The 21,143-nt window shown below is 38.9% G+C and overlaps 1 protein-coding gene across 1 annotated transcript; it reads left to right on the top strand.

Annotated features, from left to right (window-relative positions):
• The first annotated feature begins 2,701 nt into the window (after positions 1-2,701).
• Positions 2,702-19,827, top strand: CLDN1 (claudin 1). Its single transcript, XM_003927013.4, has 4 exons — positions 2,702-3,215; positions 12,400-12,564; positions 15,450-15,534; positions 17,254-19,827. The coding sequence occupies exons 1-4, from the start codon at positions 2,993-2,995 to the stop codon at positions 17,414-17,416; spliced, it is 636 nt and encodes a 211-aa protein (XP_003927062.1). The 5' UTR covers positions 2,702-2,992; the 3' UTR covers positions 17,417-19,827.
• Positions 19,828-21,143: the final 1,316 nt, after the last annotated feature.

The raw sequence follows: 21,143 nt of genomic DNA, 5'->3' as shown, positions 1-21,143 counted from the left end.
CCTGACCTCTGTGTGTCTCTGTTACCTGCATGTAGGGATGGCATATAAAACTCTGAGCTCAACACTTGATGAAAATCTACAACAACACGTGTCAGCTATCATTACTTTGAGTCATAAAGCTTTAGATTTGGATTGCTTTCAGAAATTAACCCCATAACTTTTATTGGTAGGGAAACTGAGGAAGAAAAGAAGTAATTTGTCTGAGGGTACATAGCAGATTTTACTACTCAGCAGGCGAGGACACTTACCACACCGTTGCCAGTCTTTCTAGAGCCTTCTGGGTCCCAGTGCTGCCTTGAGTGTTTAGGTTTCGTACATGAAAAGCCAGCGTTTGTGAGCTGTTTTTCCTCTTGAGTTGATTTATGCTGAGACGTTATCTCCCCTGTCCTCTGCACGGCAGCTAAGAGCAGAAAACTAGACAGGATTAAGAATGCCAGAGATGGGCATGGATGACAGTAAAACAAACAGCATTCACCTCAATTCACAAACACAGTTGTGGGCAGTGAAGTAATCAGCCTCATACAGACCTGGAATAAAAAACAAAAACAGGAGTCCCTGCTGGCCACAGAACTCATCCCTCTCATTCCCTGCTAATTGTAGATTGATAGAAATAAGTCCTAATGCAGATTAAAAGGGCCTGTGCACAAATATATTTACTGGACTCAAATAATGTCATTTATTTATTTGTTTGTTTGTTTGTTTATTTTTAGAGATGGGGTCTTGCTCTGTTACCCAGGCTGCAGTGCAATGGCACCATCTCGGCTCACTGCCACCTCTGCCTCCAGGGTTCAAGTGATTCTCCTGCCTCAGCCTCTGAAGTAGCTGGAATTACAGGTGCTCACCACCATGCACAGCTAACTTTTGTATTTTTAGTAGAGACAGGGTTTCACCATGTTGGCTGGGTTGGTCTCAAACTTCTGACCTCAAGTGATCTGCCCTCCTCACCCTCCCAAAGTGCTGGGATTACAGGCATGAGCCACTGCACTTGGCCTGAGCCACCATGCCCGGGTGTTTGATAATAGTTTTGATTCTGAAATGTTTGGAACAAAAAAAAGATGAGATTATATGATTCAAATGGTACTGCTCTAGTCCTACAGAAAATTCTAGCACCTTCTCTGATAGGGGAATTTTTACAGAATCAAATGTGATTGATACGTCTTCATCCACAGTGACAGGCACCCACAGAACATCCATCTGGACCTAGAAAGTAGCACTGACTGCAGGCCCAAGCCCTGGGATACGGCGTGGACATGGTCTTGCTCTAAAGAGCTGATGGAAGAAAGACAGCCCTCACTGTGTTAATCTCACTTAGTCCAAATTAAATGTCTTCATCTAGCACCTGTCTTACATTCTTCATTGCTTGTCCCCAAATCCTAGCATGGCCAAGTCCTTTAGCTATAAGCTGTCCCAAAAGGCATCCAGAGAGAGCCAGGTGGAAATGATGGGGAGGGCTTGGCCTTTCCTCCCATTCCCATCTTGAGCATTTGTGCTTTTCCTTCTCTGTCAGTAACTAGCAGCTGCCCATGGTATACAAGGGTGTATCTTCTTTTCTCCGTCGTATGTTTATCTCTGCCTCTAAGGATCTTCTGCTTTTACTAAAACCATAGAAGCGTCCCCTCCCACCACTCTCGCACCACACACAAAAAGCAGTTGGGAAAACATTTCAATTATTCCCAACCACAGCAGCACTTCTGACTAACTACAAAGAAGGAAGCTTTAGAGACCCATAGAGGGAAACTAAAGTCCCAGTGAGACCAGAATGGGAGGGGTGGCATAGCCAGTTGCAGTGAAAGCCAGAACTTCCTAAAAGCCCAGACCTCCTAAACTCCAGCCCAGTCTTTTCTCCACTGGGGAAACACTGTTTACCTGCCCTCACCTGTGACAAACAACATTGGATAATTCACAAAATTAACACCTTTGGGGGAGAGCGGGCCACTGGCCAGGTCCCTGTGATAATGAACTGCTGCCCTAAGACATAACTGCTGTGGGGAAGAGGTTGGTGTTTGGGGGGGGAGGGCTGCTAGGCTGCGTTTTCATAAGGACTGTAATACATCAGAAAGGACAGTCACAGATTCAAGGGCATATTTTGGGGTCAATTTGATATGTAGTGGAAAGCAGATTGGGAGGGGAGCCAAGTAGTGATATGCTCGTGTCTGTCTGTGTGTGTGTGTGTGTGTGTGTGTGTGTGTGTGTGTGTGTGAATCATGTTGTTCTCTGGGTCTCAGTTTCCCAATCTGTAGAGCATAAAGACCTCTGTGGGCCCTCGGAGAGACAAGGCATGGAAAGACCCTGACAGAAGGGGGCAGAGGAAAGGAGAAAGGGGAGGAAGCTGAGCAAAGGAGAGAGAAGTGTGTGTGACGGGAGAGGAGATGCGGAGTTGGGTATACATGTCCTTCAATAAGATACTGGGAAAAAATATTACAGCTCAGACTGCAGCTCTTGAGGGCTCATTTCTTCATCGTTGTCCTTAGGATTTGCAGGTACAGTGCATGGTCATTTTTGGATGCTTGGAGCGAGTGCATGAAAAGCGGGAAACGCCTGACAGGAGCGAGGAGATCCACGAGAGAAGGGAGCAGGGACGCGGTTCTGGCGCCTGGTCCTGCGGGGAGGTCCCCAGGCCCCCCTCCCCGTCACCGCGTTCTCCCCGCCCCCTCCCGGCGAGCCGCCCCGAAACCGCCAGGGGGCGCTCCCGGCTGCCGGGGCGGAGGCGGCGCGGAGCTGATTTAAAGCGCGGCGCCCAGCGGTTTGGCGTCTCGGTCCCTGAGCCCGGGAGCCCCCGCAGCTTCTGGTATCCGGACCGCAGCGCCGCCCCGGGCCCGGACCCCGACCCGCACCCGGAGCTTCTCCAGCGGCGGCGCAGCGAGCAGGGCTCCCCGCCTTCAGCTCCTCCGCGGGGCCGGGTCCGCTTCGGGAGTTCGCGTTGCGCACCTGCCACCTCTCCGCCTTCTGCACCTGCCACCCCCGAGCCGGCGCGGGCGCCCGAGCGAGAGCCATGGCCAACGCGGGGCTGCAGCTGCTGGGCTTCATCCTCGCCTTCCTGGGATGGGTCGGCGCCATCGTCAGCACTGCCCTGCCCCAGTGGAGGATTTACTCCTATGCCGGAGACAACATCGTGACCGCCCAGGCCATGTACGAGGGGCTGTGGATGTCCTGCGTGTCGCAGAGCACCGGGCAGATCCAGTGCAAAGTCTTTGACTCCTTGCTGAATCTGAGCAGTGAGTGCACCCCCACCTCACGGCCGCCGTCCGGAGGCCCCAGTCCCCCTGCCGTTCCCTTATGGGCTCATTCTTGTTGTGTGATTACCTGGTTATCAGTCTTGAGTGGATCGAGTCTTCTGATGAGGTGCTCTGTCATAAGCAAATGAAGAGAATCCTGGTTTGAGGAAAGGGATGCCCAGGCATAAGCTCTAGTGTGTCCTCTAACTCCCTAGGTGACACTTTTCTGCTACTCTAGCTGTGGCTTTATCTGAAATTCCTATGCTGGTGGGTCGAGATTGAGAGAGTGAAGGCCAGACTTGAACTTGAGCTCTTAGGCCTTTCCTAGGCATGCTAAGATTTTAGGGGTAAATTAAGGATTGGTAGGGTTCAGACAAGAAAATGGGATGGCTTAAAAAGTTTGGAGCCTGGTAACTTCTCAAGTGTGCAAGCTGAAAAATCCTCAAGTATTAGATAGACTTTTAAAATCTTTACTATGATTTTTCATAGTAAAAGTTACATCCCTACTTGAAATGTCCGATAAGTGTCTTCTGCTCATATTTGAGGTTGGTTCTTTGAATTTTTAAGATTCAGTTAGTGCTGGGAGGCCCCTTGCAAGACTCCTTGGAGAAGCCGCTTGAGATTCCCACAAAGTTTTAACTTTTAGACCCAAAGTCTTCAGTAGAGTCTGACTGTGTAGTGCTATCTTGGAAGGAGAAGGTTGGTGGCAGGTGGCAGAAGGCTGACAAGAAAGATTCTAAATAACCTACCCAACGTGATACAAAGGGAAAAGTAACAACACTGAAGGGAAATGCAGCAAAATAGTCACAGCTGATGAAATGAGAGGTCAGCTGGGAGTGGGAGGCAGTGAGAAAGAAAGAAGAGGTGTGTCTTTTTTAGGTTTCTATCTTCCACAGAGGAATTTCTGTGTAATGGATGTCCGGTGACTCCTTGTCAAGTTGGAAAGGATTGTCTAGAGAGACATATTTCTAAGCACGGTGGAAGAAGGATAATAGGATCTTTGTTTTTACGTAATTTTTTAAATTAAAAGTTTCGAGCAGGCATCCCCAAACTTTATACACAGGGGGCCAGTTCACTGTCCCTCAGACCGTTGGAGGGCCGTCACATACTGTGCTCCTCTCACTGACCACCAATGAACGAGGTGCCCCTTCCTGAAGTGCGACGGGGGGCCGGATAAATGGCCTCAGGGGGCCGCATGCGGCCCGCGGGCCGTAGTTTGGGGATGCCTGGTTTTGAGTGTATTGTCAGAAAAATCATTAAATTCCCATTTACTTAGGTAATAATGATTCACCGCTGGAGTATCTTCCTTGAGAAATCACATTAACTGTCTTATATCATGTGTTTGCTATTTCCTTTAACTAACTTGAAGAAAAGGTCCCTTAGTCTTTGCCTAGATAAACGTGACTGCCCACTAGCCCCTATGGTGTGCTAAGGGTAAGAAGTGTTGCCATTGTTCAAGTTTACTTAACTTGTTTTTTTCACCTCCTATCAAAGAACAACTTTTAATAGTGTATGTCAAAAGCTGTATCGTTTATTAAACCTGTTGCAAATCTGTTTAAATGCCTTGAATACCTGTGGCATTTGCTCAATGTGCATGGTCGTTTTGAGTGTTATTTCAGCTTTTGAAGGTTTCCATATTAGGACCTCTTTACACCAAAACCAATCTATAACTTTGGTAATTATGTATTGCTCATTGCCCTCATAGGTTGTATTTGTACTTAGAAAATGAAAAATTTGGTAATAATTATTGCATTTCTCCATAGAGAGATAAGTATATTCAAGGAAACGGTGTCGGGCATTTTAGGTACCACATTAAGGAACTGGAGGTTGGAGAAGTTTCTAAGAACAATTCCAGAGAGGTCTCACTATCAGTTTCATTGCTTGGTCAAAAGAGTCCATTTTCAACATCTTTAAATAGATTTTCTTTTAACTTCCTTAAATAAAAAAATGAAATCAGATTGATCCATGTTTTAAGTATTCAAATGGATCATCCTTACATGATAATGTGTTAAAACATTTTACTTTCATTTTTTGGATAATATAGTTATTAGAATTTTTTAAAACTGTGGTGAAAGGACTAAATACCTACCACCCCCCTACACACACACACACACACACACACACAATTTAGAGATATCTTCCTATTTTTTAAAAAAAATTCCAGATCAGAATCCACTTTTGTTTTACTGAAAGCCATAATTTATCCAAGATGTGGCTTAGGCTTTTCTCTCAAAACCAGTTCTCAGGAGAGAGCCCCTTGACTCACAAGTTCTCTCTCCTAACCTGCCATTACTCACTGGATGCTTTTGGATGGAGTCCAGGAAACTTTTCTCCATTTCTCTGCCTGAGCAGTGATGTTCACGCCCACCAGCTGTAGAAATCTGGGGTAGTGATTCATTGGCTGGTTTTGGTATAGTTTTGTTACATCTAGAGAGGAAAAGGGTTATGTGTGCATATTTAAGCTGTATCCCTCATAAAAAGCTGCATTTCCTTGAGTGTGTTTAGGTGAAAAGCTTAGCTGTGGGTTTCCTGGAATTGTACCTTGCTGTCTTTCCCAGTAGAGCACACTTGATGTCTTAGAGTACAGATACAGTGTTTTATCAAGGTTTTAGCACTGGACGTATTAAAATATCTTGATTTCCTGCTTTGATGTAGGGTCAGTTGTAAAAAGCATATGACCTTCATAAAATATCTAAAGGAAGACAGTGTGCTAATAGTGTGCGCAGTAAATACAAAATGAGAGCAGGGCTTCTTTTAGGTAGTTCTTGCCAAGCAGTTTATGAAAATGTAATTGAGAAACTTCCTGGGGAAACAAATGTCACATTGTGTATTGTAGTTTTACAATGGCTGACATAATTTCCATTTCACCCAACGTACTTGATTTTATTGACCCTGGTCATTCTTGTAGCCGAAAGTTGGAATATAGAAAAAGTGCCAGATACAGTTGCAGTAGACTTTTCTTGATTCACCTGTACACCTTGTCTTGTTTTCATCTAATTCTTAAACTTTCAGGAAGCTAGCACCAATTTTATGTGCTGTGTTAATTGCTTCTTCTTACTTGACTCTAATAGCTAGAGCTGTCTGAAGATTAGGTTGCTGTAGGAGGCTGCATGGTGGGAGGTGTGCAAAGCAGAGAATAAATAAGCATTTTGAAGGAATGTTGTAGGGAAGATCCAAGCACCAGACAAATGGGAGGTTTGGCTAGACTCTCTCTAAATCTCACTTAACCCTGAGATTCTGTAATTTGTTTATAAGCTTCTCTAGCCTGTTTAACTTGCTTTGCATGAATCCACATGTGTGTAGGTGTGCTTAATGAGTATTGGTGGCTGTGAAGTTTCCCAGCCTCTCACCATGATGTCAGGCTCAATCAGAGAGACAAAATCACTGACTTGGACAGTCTTTGAAGCATAAATGAAGAGGAGGGCACCCACTTATGCTTCCCCAGGCTGCTTTATGCCTGCTGAACCAAGGATACTCGAAGGGCCATTGGTGTTCAGATACACTTCATAAATTAGTTCTGACTCTTAGAATAATGGAAGTTGAAGCAAAAATCCAGGCTTGAGATCAGAAGTTCTCTACTCTTACTGTGGTTTTGCACTAAATAGCCATGTGTATAATGGTGAACCACTTGGTCTCCCTGGGTTCAAGAAGTTTCCCCACTTATAAAATAGGGCAGAGTGGGAGGGATGGGGCGATGAATCGATGATTCATTTATCCATTCAACGTATGGAAGCCAGGCCCTGTTCTTGCTGCTAGGGATGAAGCAGCTAAGATGATTTCTAAGATTCCTTCCAATGCCAGCATTCTTTGTTATTAGTTCAGTGATTGACGGGGAAGAGAGAAGTCTCATAGCTTAGGTTTCCTTGATTGGAATGATTAAGTCAGTATGGTGGAGATAATATGGAAGCATCAACTTAATTCTGAGAAAATTTCTCTAAGAAACAAACAAACAAGAAAGGTAGCAAAACTTCTGAGGACATCCTGAAAAGTGGTACATCCTGCCTCATCCAGGATCATTTTCACTCCTGATACTGCTTCTGTTCTGAGGTCACAGCTGGTGACCACCACCTCATGCACCAATAAGAGGGAAACACTAACAATGAGGACTCTTATGAAACTTTGAACTTCAGTAAAAGTAAAAGATTTCATAAGGGAAAAAGTCAAGGGAGTACACTTCTGTGACGGTCTGTGTTGAGCTCATGTAATTGAAGGGGAGAAGGAAGTACAGTATTTTTGTTTTAGTCACCCAATCATCAGTCCATTTATTCACTTAATACTTATTAAGCAACTACAGATAAAAAGAGAGACTACGTGGGAGTACAGGTAACTGGAATCTGCAGTCGACGCATGAACAAGACAGCTTTGAATGGCAAGGGTCCACTTATAGGTGGATTTCTTTCAACCAATACTGATCAAGAATACAGCATCTGTGGGGTCCAAAGCCTCCATGTAGGGAGGGTTGACTTATTGTATAAAAGGCTTCCACAGGATCAACTGTAGGACTTGAGCATGTGCATATTTTTTACCTGTGGGTAGTCCTGGAACCAATCACCCTTGTATACCAAGAGATGACTGTATTTTGTTTATGATATATAGTACCTAAGGTAACATGGCTAGAAAATAGAATAAACAATGTCCAGTATTGATAGTAGATTTGCTGCTTGTGTAGCAAGACTTTAAAACTTTAGAAAATTTCCACATTTGTCTTTCTACGCATTAGTTGATTAACCTAACTGTAGTAAATCAGTAACTTCCAACTCATTTCTTGTCTTCTAAGTAGAGATCTTTGTAAGTATTTACTTTTAATTATACTTTCAGGTTGAAAATTATGAGAACTCCTTAGGTGGTCTTTAATTTCAAGATTATCAGTCTAGCTAAATATAATTAAAAGACTGCCTTCTCTGTTTACTGCTGAATAATGATGAGAAAAAAAAACAGTGTAATTTTTTGAACATTTACTAAGCCAGGTTTCTCATAGACAACTTTAATCAGTGGTTGTAATACTGTAGAGTTATCTGCAAATTTAAGAGACAAGAAAAGGAATACATTTTTTCCTAGATTTGTTCTAATCAGACCAGTTCAAAGTTAATATTGCAAGGCTATACCACATCTATCTCATCCAAAATATTATTTTATAGCCTTTAAACATCGTTCTTAACTTCTCTGTCCTGCTACTCATCATTCCACTAGGGGAAAACAAAATAAAACTTCAGCTTTTAAGCTTATTAGATGCATACTTTAAAAGAGAGATCAAACTATGCAAAAAGTACAATTTGTATTCTCTGCATGAGTTTCTCGTTTTTAGTGACCTGAGCTAAGTCTGGCTTTTTGTAGCAAGATTTTAGCATACTAGGGTCTCAAGGGAGGTGTTTCTCCGTATTATTTTAAAAATTAAGCTAAACACAATACAATAAGTATTTTTACCTATCATATTGATACAGTTTTTTATAAAGAATAAAGACATGTTCTAATTTAAATTTAGTGAAATTTAATAAATCCATGTGACTTTTTAAGTACTGTGCTTGGTGCTTTAGATGGAAATAGGAATAAATATCTGACTCAGATCATTCAGGAGTTCACAATTATATACTTTAGACCTCTGACTTAAAATGCTTCCATGATATGAAGGTATTCATCTGGTTCCAGCTTAAAACTGTGCAATTTAGATTTGATCTGCACATAAAACACTCGTAACTTGTAGGACAATAGTTGCTTACTTTGACTTGTAATGTGTCATTACCTATGCCTTGCTTGTGAGTTTTCATGTTATTTTAAATCTCAGTTTCTTGTGTATGACTGCATGTGTATATTATTTTTACATTTTCCTCACAAATCACTATACTTAAGAATTTATGTAAATGTCTCCAATAACACAAAGTAAGATTTGGGGTTTGATGCAAATCTAATATTGGAACAAACAAGTAAATTTCATAAGTCAATTGTTCCAGGATGTAAATGAAAATGTTACTTTGCAAAATGACATTTTAAAAAACAAAACAGAAAATCTCATTTCTATGGTTTATGTAATTTTTAAGTATTGTGTTTTCCATTTTCTCCACTATTTTTGTGTGTTATGCAAGTAATATATTATTCTATAGAGAAACGAAACATGGTAGGTTTACTAGCAATCATAGAACAGAATATCAGTCCCCAGCACCCTGGAAAGAACACTTTGTAGATGAAGCAGCAAGATAGGTTTGACATGAATCAAATGTGTTTTCCTTGAGAACTTAATGGGCAAAAACTTAAGAGATTAAAATGTGAATATTAGATCATTCTAGATGGATGCACGCAGGGCCCTGGAGTAGTTTATACACATGTGTTCCTTGCCTGGGAGATCAGTGCTTTTATACAGTTTGATTCATGAGATGTCCAGTTAGACTTCTCTTAAAGAATACTCTGTGATCTAAGTGCTCAGACCCACTGGACGAGTGGCCTTCTGATTTTACTTGAAGGAAAGATCAGTGTAATTATTATATAAACTGAGTCCAGTTTTGGGCACCACTGCTTAAACAAAGAGAAAAACTTGGAGCAAGATCGGAGAAAATATCTAAAATGATTAGTAAAAGGTTGAAAAACAGTATTTATGAAAAAATAAAATGGAGGAGGCTGTGACATGTAAGATGCTATACATGCTAAAAGGACTATCATAGAAATAATATTTATTGATTGTGTCATCTCTATACTGACAGTAAAATTCATGTTACCTCTTCCTCAAGATAATCATGTTACTTCTGATTATACTTAGAATAGAATCTAAACTTCTTACTCCAATTTGCAGAGCTCTGCGTGACATATGCCTTCTACCCACCTTGCTAAACCTCATTTTACTTTGCACATCCTATCATCCTAGGGTAGGGTGACCAGCTTTTCCAGTTTGTCCAGGATTGAGGCCCTTCTAAGTAGGTAGGACTTGAAACTTAGGAGCTAGGACTATTCCAGGCAAACTGAGATATGTGGTTTCCCTATTCTCCAGACATGGATCATCTTTGCTACTTTCAGCATCTCCCCTTCCAGCCTATCTCTGCCTGAAATATTTTCCTTCCAAGTGTAATCTTAGGATTATATCTGACATCTATGTTATACATGGTTTAGTTATTTTATTCATTATTTCCCATTAATGATAGCCTTTGCAAAACCACCCATCAGAAAGAGGACATACCTTAACCATGAAGTCCTCGGTACTTTCCTCTTCATACCACAGTATGGTTTGTGATTCCAAGGAAGAAGTTTTGTAATAACCTTATAAGCAGCTTCAGCTCCTTCCTGGTAAGCCTGTGGTCCATGGAACATGTGTTTTATCCAGCAGTTCCTCTACCACCTGGAATCTAAAGATAAGTGTGTGGGTCAGTATGCATGTGTGCCCATTCAAGCTTATGAGGAGGTCAATGTGTGAGGGGAATCAGGAAGTCTCTTTTTTTATTTTTAAATGAAATCAGTAAAACTTTACCTTAGCTTCCAAAATATTGCTCAAATACTGTAAATAATACCTTTGATACTTCTTAGAAAGAGGTTACAGCTGGGCACAGTGGCTCACACCTGTAATCCCAACACTGTGGGAGGCTGAGGGGGCTGAATCACCGGACCTCAGGAGTTAGAGACAACCCTGGGCAACATGGTGAAACCTGTCTCTACCAAAAAAAAAAAAAAAGAAAGAAAGAAAGAAAGAAAAAATTATCCAGGTGTCGTGGTGGATGCCTGTAATCTCAGCTACTCAGGAGGCTGAAGCACTAGAATTGCTTGTGCCCCGGAGGTGGAGGTTGCAGTGAGCCAAGATCATGCCACTGCACTCCAGCCTGGGTGACAGAGTGAGACCTTTTCTCAAAAGAAAAAAAAAAGAGAGAAAGAGAGAGATTATGTAATTTTATCCTACATTGCCTTGTTATAGCAAAGATGGAAAATCAGTAAATCAAGATTTAATAAAGTTTTAGAACTATTTAGCTTTAATTATGATTGGTAACCTAAGTTCTCAATCTTGAAGATATTAAAGCTAATCCTAGGTCTAATTAGATATTGAGATACAAAATCTTTCCAACATCTTAGCCACTTTTCAAGACCATGAAGTTCCAATCCACTAGATAAAGACAATTTACATTTTACTTATATAATAGAAATATTCCAAAAAATACTAAGTGGCTTGCTCAAGATAACGTAGTTTGTTAAAGATAAAAAATACTTATATATCCCAAAAGTACTTGTCACATATTCACTGTGAATGATATAGAGATCTTTAATTAAAGAAGGACGTAAATCTAGAATTTAAACAAAATCTTCTAACCAGCATAGTTTCAGTTCATATTTATAAGTCTGTGCCTTTATGCCACAATGATGGCATCAAGCTTGTATTCTTTAAGAAACTTATTGACCTTATCTCTCAAGCTTAACTCTGTTTATCTGATCATGAGTTAGTGCACCAAAAATAATAACAGGAAATTAGAAAAATTAATGGAATCCTGAGAAATACTACATTGAATTATTGCGTGTGCTATTTTACGACATGACAGCTTAAATAGTTTTAAAACCTGGTGATGTCTTTGAATATGAATCTACTACTATGTTCCAAGGTAACATCTCAAAGGTTATTTTGTTTTGTTTTAAGAAAATAGCTTCCTTATTCTCCCCGACTCTTCCTATTCACATCACTGGAGATACAAATGTTGCTTATCCAGCCATGATAATCTATAAAACATCTACTTTTTATCTTCCAATTCACCTAATTTTTCTGAAGCTTGATGATGGGAGCATAAAGCTGGTGACTAGTATCAAATCTATACTATAGTGTAAACCATTTTGGTTATGAGTAGTTAACATCTGGGATAGTACATATGATTGTTACTTAAAATTATCCTAGCAACAATTAAATTTCATTAGTAAACATTAAACATGTCAGTTAAACTAACCTCATTCAATTAGATCATTAATAATCTTTCCAGTTTATTTTGAATTTAATGTCGAAGATGTAAAATGTTAGAATGGAAGGATCTGTTTTTCATCCCCCAGTCTGGCATATGCTTTTCTGGAGAAGATGCTATATGTTACGTTACCAGTGTAAACATCACTATAACTGGGGTCTCTAGATTCCTAGTCCAGTTTTCTCTCTTCTATACAACAGTGACATATACTTCCATTCTTCTCTTGTTGGTATAAGCATATTTTTTACATGTTTTAAAATGTTTTCCACCAGGCACATTGCAAGCAACCCGTGCCTTGATGGTGGTTGGCATCCTGCTGGGAGTGATAGCAATCTTTGTGGCAACCGTTGGCATGAAGTGTATGAAGTGCTTGGAAGATGATGAGGTACAGAAGATGCGGATGGCTGTCATTGGGGGCGTGATATTTCTTCTTGCAGGTAATAGATGCTGTAAATCTAGAATTTAAACAAAACGCCCTCCTTTATCTTACTAGCCTGTTCCTGGTATGATCTGAAATCTAGTTTTCAGCTTCCTTATATTGTGTTGGACTCATTACATTTCATTTCAGTCTCTAAAACAAACTGCAAACATACACCTGAAGTCTAGTTGACTTTCGTGTTCTCAAACACAAACTGAATGAAAACTTGAGATCTCTGCTCACATCTGACAGGTCTTTGGTTGACGTTTGTTAGAACCAGTATCTTCCAGTGAAGAAAGTTGTTGGCTATTTAGAAAACACTAAAGAGGAAGTTTTTGCAATTCAGAAAATTCCTGTGTTGTCTCCACAGATACTATGTGGAAAAGAGGGGGAACAGTGAGAGAAAACACAAGAATATGTGAACTCTACAGGTCTATTGGGGATGGAAGGATTGAGATTATTGGAGAAAAATAAGGATAGCATTCCAGCTGGGCAGATCTAATTCTAGAATAAACAGGATGTACCCATATATCAATGAAAAGAAAGGTCAATTGGAGCAGAGGTGGCCTGTTGGAATGGTCAGGTTAAAGCAGTTAGGAAAGAAAACAATACAGAAATATCTTTAATTTTTTGATAAAATAATGATATTAAATTTTCCATTGAAAATAAATTGTGCTTTTTAGTCTGAACACAGTGGTTCATGCCTGTAGACCCAGCACTTTGGGAAGCTCAGGCAGGCAGGTCACCTGAGGTTGGGAGTTCAAGACCAGCCTGGCCAGCATGGTGAAACCCCATCTTTAATAAAAATACAAAAATTAGCTGGGCGTGGTGGTGCGTGCCTGTAATCCCAGCTACCCTGGAGGCTGAAGTGTCAGAATCACTTGAACTTGGGAGCTGAGATTACACCACTGCACTCCAGCCTAAGCAACAAAGCAAGAGAAAGAAAATGAAAGAAAATAAACGTGTGTTTTTTAATTCAAGTGTTGATTGATAAGTTACATTATGTGTCATTTGAGAAAATCAGAAAACATGGAAAGCATTTCAAAGCTTTATAATAATGTATATTTAAAAAATGATAGTGTATGTATATTTACATGTATGTGTATGTATATATACATATATATGCAATCTTTGTGTATATATAGCTTTATATATATACACTGTATTATATATATCTCCATATATATTATATAGCTATAATAATAGACTATTCTATGTTGTATATATTAAGTGGTATGTACATACATATGTATTAGTATATTATATTCTTTTTTAAATAACAGATATAATTAATGACATAAATCTACTAATAGAAAAAAACTAGAATAGCTAAAATAGGCCAGGTGTGGTGGCTCTTGCCTGTAATCCTAGCAATTTGGGAGACTGAGGTGGCGGATCACAAAGTCAGGAGATGGAGACCATCCTGGCCAACATGGTGAAACCCTGTCTCTACTAAAATACAAAAAATTAGCCAGGCGTGGTGGCGTGTACCTATAGTCCCAGCTACTCAGGAGGCTGAGGCAGGGGAATCGCTTGAACCCAGGAGGCGGAGGTTGCAGTGAGCTGAGATTGTGCCACTGCACTCTAGCCTGGCAACAGCAAGATTCCATCTCAAAAAAAAAAAAAAAAAAAAAAAAAGAAAATGAAAAGAAAAGAGAAAACCAGAATAGACATTATTGCCTTATTTTCTTTTTGACAGAAGACTTGTAGGGGCTTTTGCTCCAGTATAATGTGTCAGTTTAACCAGTAATTGAGGAAGAGTATCTGTCGCTTTGCTAAAGATATTGTTAGTTTAAAAGGACCAGTCTCTCAGTTTAGCCAAATACAGACTGGCTCCTGTCTGAAAAGACATGGATAGTGTTTTATTCCCAATAATTTCACCTTATACCAAAGGCTGTGAATAAACTTATTGCATTGCATTCTTCCTTCTCTTGCCTTCAGGTTACTACGTCACTCCTGTTTCAGTTTCAGGGACTTCTCTTAAGAGTAAGGGTCACAAGTTCAAGACCATTCACATGGTCTGTTTGAGCAGCCAAAAGCAATAGGTTTTCTGTCAAGTTTAGAGGTAATTACATTGGACCATTTTTTTGTTGTTGTTGGGGAGAGAGAGTACCATAAAACGTCTAATCTGTCGATATTGATGAATGCTTAGAATTCCTATTAAAAAGTTACTTAACTTTTTTAATAAGAAAATGTGAAGTATTTTGTATTTCTCATAAATGATGAAGTGAATGATTTTGACTAAATGATTTATCTGCTATCATTGAATATAAAATGTCATGGGAAATTGAGATTGGGTTGCATACATCGATCTGATGTGACACCCTCAACAAATCTCAGGTCAATGTATATGCCTATGCCAGGTATTCCCTTGGCCAATGGGTAGGAGCAATGCAGGTACTCTGGTCCGTTCCGAGACAGGTCCTAATCTCACCGCTATCTAGCTGGTTGCATTCTTCTTTTGAGTCTGCAGAAATGTAAATTTTGAGCTTGATCAAGAACATACAAGGGTTTTCACCTTCCCCTTTTGCAAGTAATTCTATCTATACTAATAATGACAATAGTTTTATCAAATGTAGTTTAGTACCCTAATATATAACAGTGTATTTGTAAGTGGTTTTGTACAACATATACTTGCCTAATTGTTTCCAAAAAAGCATTATTTGTGACAAAGATGTCATAAAATGTATAAATTATGTCTAACTCCATCCTAGGATTTTTGTATTTTAGTAGATACTTGAAATCAATTATATCTGGACTTCTGATCCCCCTAATACCAAAATTAAAATGTCAGCACTATTGATGAGATTTAATTCATGCAAAATATGTTTTGGTTTAACAGGCTGTGTATTTAGGCTCAATGTTCCATGGTGATTGACAGTCTTTTGTTTTGAATTTCTGTAGGTCTGGCTATTTTAGTCGCCACAGCATGGTATGGCAATAGAATTGTTCAAGAATTCTATGACCCCATGACCCCAGTCAATGCCAGGTAATGCTATTCATGCATAAAATAGTTTGTTTTCTGAGAAAATACCCTTTTTATGTTCTACAAAGTCCTGCTAGTGCCTTAGCTTCCCAGATTTGCTTTCCAGAATCTTATGTGAAACCTGCAATTTAAATGATCTGTGACTTATGTTAAAAATAGTTTGATAATTGCTTTAATAGCCTGTCTTGATGATAACAAAATACATTCCAAAGTAGAAAAGTTTTAAGCTCTATACTTTCCAATGATATACTGGACTTTTTTTTTTCAGGTATTAATAAAGATGTTAATATATTTGAGATTTCCTTTTTGAAGTGTATTCTGATGTTTACAACACCTACCTATGATTGTTTATAACTAATGCACAGTTTATGATTGTGAGAAAAGTTATACTACTGTAGGGGTTAATGAATAATAATACTTCATTCCCAATAGTTTATCTTTAATGTAAAGCTATGATGTATGTTTTTAGTATGTTCAAATACCACCTTGAAGTTTTTTGTTCTTTCACAACTGTAAAATTGGCTTTACAAAGGTCATCTTTTTTTATGATGCAGATTGTGCAAGTTGAAGAGCTAATTCTTAGCTCTCATGCAACAACATTGTTTAATCAGAGACAAGGCTCTTCATCTCACTGTCTTCACATCTTTAAAGCCTAATAACTACATTCAGTCAGGATGTTAAAACATAATTATTGTTTGTTGAATGTTTGGATGAATGGATAAAAATCCTCAGTGTTTGGAGAGATAAGATGTGTTTCTTTTCATATAATCACACACATATGGAGAACACATACTGCGATGCTTGTGTTGGAGCCCATCCCGTAAGATTTACAATGTAAGGACAGAAATTGCTAGAGGTCAGTAGGCTAAAATTTCACCAAGGTAATAACACCAGCAACACACAGGAAAGCACTTTATAAATTGCCAGGCATTTTGCAATTGTTATTTACATTATTGCATGTGATCCTGAAAGCAATCTATTGAGGCAGGTGGGATTATCCTGCTTTGAGAGGAGGAGACACTGATGCTGAGAGGTGACACTCCTATCCCAGAATTGCAGCAGTTGAAAGTTTGTATCAGGATTCAGACTCAGGCCTTATAATCTATAGAACCAACCCTTCTCTACTCTTTCATATTGTCCATAATCACTCACAGATACCTCACCTAAGTGTCTGCTTTAATACATTTGAATGGATCAGCTTAATCCAGAATGGTTCATGGGCTACTCAGACCTTTTCTTTATAAAACCATAAAAATTGGATTTCAGTTTATATAGGTACCTGGGATCAACAGATCAACTATTCAAAACTCTGATTATCTCCATTTTGCTCTAACAGTTTATTAATAGAATATGATTATTACTTAATGATAAAGCCTGCTGTGCTAAGTTTTAGCCTAGGAACCATGACCCAAACCCTACTTCTAAAATATATAAACATGCTTTACGAGTATCCTATATATGGAAAAGTCTTTGGAATTATTTGTGTAATCAACCTGGTATTACACATTTTATTTCCTGATCTACTATTGCAAAGTGTCAACAATTGCAATATAAACATTCTTTTGAGTATATGTTCACAAATCTTAAAGTACTTCCCAAAGGATATTGAGGGGTTATTTTCAATGAAAAAAAATATAGTGAGTATCGATTTTTTTCCTTCATTGTATTAGAAAATTTGCCAGTAATTCTCTGATTAACAGGTGCATTGGTGTTTCCTTTTAGGTATGAATTTGGTCAGGCTCTCTTCACTGGCTGGGCTGCTGCTTCTCTCTGCCTTCTGGGAGGTGCCCTACTTTGCTGTTCCTGTCCCCGAAAAACAACCTCTTACCCAACACCACGGCCCTATCCAAAACCTGTGCCTTCAAGTGGGAAAGACTACGTGTGACACAGTGGCAAAAGGAGACAAGCATGTTGGAACAAACCAAAAATGGACATTGAGATACTATCATTAACATTAGGATCTTAGACTTTTGAGTATTGTAATCTGAAGTATGGCATTACAAAACAAATGCAAAAACTCATGTGTTAAAAATGTTCACTGCTAAACATGGCTTAGTCTTATTTTATCTTCTTTCCTCAATATAGGAGGGAAGATTTTTCCATTTGTATTACTGCTTCCCACTGAGTAACTAAACTCAAATTGGGGAAGGGGGTGCTCCTTAAACATATATATAGATATGTATATATACATGTTTTTCTATTAAACATAGTAAAATATTCTTCTCATTATGTTGATACTAGCATACTTAAAATATCTCTAAAAATAGGTAAATGTATTTAATTCCATATTAATGAAAAAGTTTATTGGTATGTTTTTCTTGTCTATATATACAGATATCATAGTCAAATATCATTTACTCTTCTTCATCAGCTTTCAGTGTCTTTGCCATAAGACCTAGCCTGCCTTGCCTAGTATGATTCTCTCAATTCATGTGTGCCCTTCGCATAGACCTATTGTATTTTTTACCATAATCTAATACCACTTTCATTTTCATTAAGCCCTATTTGTTTTGTATTTCACTGGTCTCTAACTCCTGAATCTAACACATTTCATAGCCTACCTTTTAATTTCTCACGGAAGAATTTCTCACCAGTCAGAACTTTGGAGGCAAATATTTCTGCATGACCAAAATGATGGATTCCTGTCGACCTTCCCACACAATCCCTGTACTCTGACCCACAGCACTCTTGTTTGCTTTGAAAATATTTGTCCAATTGAGTAGCTGCATGCTGTTCACCCAGGTGTCGTAACACAATTTTATTGATTGAATTTTTAAACTACTTATTCACAGTTGTATATCCCCCCCAACCACCTTTTGTTCCCCCTTCCTTAATTGTATTGTTTTCCGACATGTAATTATCATGTATTTTACATCTTCCTGATAAGGTATGGTCTATTTGTCTGAACAAAGTGCTAGACTTTCTGGAGTGATAATCTGGTGACAAATATTCTCTCTGTAGCTGTTAGCAAGTCACTTAATCTTTCTACCTCTTTTTTCTATCTGCCAAATTGAGATAATGATACTTAACCGGTTAGTAGAGGCAGTGTAAGTATTAATTAGTTTATATTAATCGTATTCTTTGAACATGAAATATGCCCATGTAGTGTTTTCGTTTGCTCAATTGGCTGTTTAGAAGTCACTGAAAAAAACCTACACACATACCTTCATGTGGTTCAGTACCTTCCTCTCTCTACCAGACTATTTCCATTCTTTCAGCTGTGCCTGACATGTTGTTTGTGCTCTGTTCCATTTTAACAACTGCTCTTACTATTCCAGTCTGTACAGAATGCTATTTCACTTAAGCAAGATGATGTAATGGAAAGGGTGTTGGCACTGGTGTCTGAAGACCTGGATTTGAGTCTTGGTGCTATCAATCACCATCTATGTTTGAGCAAGGCACTTGGCTGCCCTCAGTTTATTGCTTCATCTGCAAGAGGTGGTTTGTAATTCCTGATCTGCCCACCTCACAGTGATGTTGTGGGGATCCAGTGAGGTAGAATACATGTAAATGTGGTTTTGTAATTTAAAAAGTGCTCTACTAAGGGAAAGAATTAAGGAATTAACGGCATAGGTTTTGGTGTTGCTTTACAAATATTTGAATAGAGAAAAATATTAAGAAATGGGTTTCTTGCTTTAACCAGTCTCTCAAGTGATGAGACAGTGAAGCAAAATTCAGCTCATAAATGAGTAAGATTCTACGGAAGTCTTATCTTCTGTACTGAGTGTGGCCTGAGGCTTTTTGTGGCTAAGCAGATGTAATGGGAAGAAATAAAAACTTAAGTATTGGTAAATCCAACAGCATGGGAGATTTTGGAATCATAGTAACTGGTAAGGTGCTATCTGTTAAGTGATGCTCTCTGAGCTCTCGTCATTGCTGGCAGCGGACGCTGCGAGGATAGTTAGTTTGGAAATGATACTTCACAATAAACCATATAAGGAAAGTCAGCTGCTGTGTCTTATGAGGATTGGAACCCAATAAATATTAGTGTGCCTTCCAAACCCAAGAATATATGCTTTTGGAAATTAACATTTAAATGGCTTCTGCTACATACATAGATCTTCATGATGTGTGAATGTAATTCCATGTGGATATCAGTTACTAAATGTCACAAAAAATGTTATGGTCCAAAATGACCAACAGAATTGTTACAATAGAATCTATCAAATTTCAATATTTTTATACTCTTCTACCACACCTGGAAACAGACCAGTAGATATTTTGGAGTTTTATAATGGAAATTCCTATAAAGCATTACTGTTTTTCAATAAACTGTTTTTTAATTTTAAAAAAGGATCCTTAGCTTGTTTTCTAATCATTTATTTTAAGATTGCCATTCTTGGAAGAGGAGGTGGCTTGGGATAGGATCTGACTCACCATGTTCCTGGGAAAGAACTGTGATGCCTCTTGTTCATTTATCAAATTTGAGTGGCTCCACCCGCTAGGATGCCCTATTTCTCTCAAGTTGAATTCCTCATCAAGGGTGATAATAGAAGAGGATGCCAGGAGATGTTACTTAATACTTTTTCTCATCTGTAAAAAGGGAGCATACAATAATAAATGATAAATAATAAGATATGAGGATATTTTGTGAGTGGTAAAGCGCTGTGCAAACTGAAGTGTCTTTGTTCCTCATAGAGATGGAAGAGTGAAAGACAGCCACTGGAAACCCTTATTACTTCTGTGATGATGTTGATCAAAACTAACCCTTAATGATGTGATTAAACTCATCCACTCATTATCTTAAGGTATCAATAACTGATACAACCTTAATTGTGACCTGTTCCTAGACAACTTTCATATTAATGAGACCAGGCTTGTAAGTAAAGGCTTGCAGCTCTAATGTGGAATGTTAGGCATTAGCATGATGGGTGAGATGAAAAGATCATTCCCAGTCAATTTGATTTGAATTCTTAAATTAAGCAGATGCATCAGAATTCTCACTCTGTTTCTACAGAATTTAAATATCTGAAGATAAGGTCCAGGCTAGTGGAAGTTTGAAAGGCAATAAAGTAACTTGGTGCTCTTGAAAAGAAACAAAGGAAAACTTGGATTGTGAATCATGCCAAGTAGACATCACCTCTGTGTGAGCTCATCTTTATCTGAATGCCATTGTTCTTCAAGCCTTTCCTCGTCTTGTTTAGTACTTTCTATATTTGCTTAGATCAAGGGAAAACTTCACTTTGTTCCTATATTCCCACCTTTTTCAGCCTGTCATTATTCCTAGTATGATCTGGTTGTACATGTTTCCTTCTTTTTACATGCAGCTCAGGTCTAACCTCTCTGGATTTCTTTTCCTCCTCTTTCCCACAAACCCCATTTACCCTCACCCTGCCCTAAAATCTCTTCATTTAGCTGGTACCATGCAACTTTGATAGAAGTCAATGCAGCTTCTAGGGTTATGTGGGGATGGCTTGTTGAGCCCTAAAAATAGGCAATCAGAGACTTTCTCAATGCTGAACCTCTGGAAATCCCTTGATGTTTTGCATACTCCACTTCCATTGTTAAGTTTTCCAATATGGTCATTATCAGCAATTGAAAAGTAGATATGAATTTATTTAATTAATGTTTACTGAAACCTACCATAGGGACAGCCTCATTAAATGCAGACA

The sequence above is a fragment of the Saimiri boliviensis genome, chromosome 8 (genome assembly GCF_048565385.1).
Source record: "Saimiri boliviensis isolate mSaiBol1 chromosome 8, mSaiBol1.pri, whole genome shotgun sequence".
NCBI lineage: Eukaryota > Metazoa > Chordata > Mammalia > Primates > Cebidae > Saimiri > Saimiri boliviensis.
Note: the sequence above shows the minus strand (reverse complement) of the source record. Positions and strands in the feature narration are given on the sequence as shown.

Excerpts from the sequence above, each read along its gene's own strand:
- CLDN1 (XM_003927013.4), top strand. The coding sequence starts at position 2,993 with ATGGCCAACGCGGGGCTGCAGCTGCTGGGCTTCATCCTCGCCTTCCTG. Across the intron at positions 3,216-12,399 it reads CTCCTTGCTGAATCTGAGCA|GCACATTGCAAGCAACCCGT; the intron begins GTGAGTGCACCC and ends GTTTTCCACCAG. Across the intron at positions 12,565-15,449 it reads CGTGATATTTCTTCTTGCAG|GTCTGGCTATTTTAGTCGCC; the intron begins GTAATAGATGCT and ends GAATTTCTGTAG.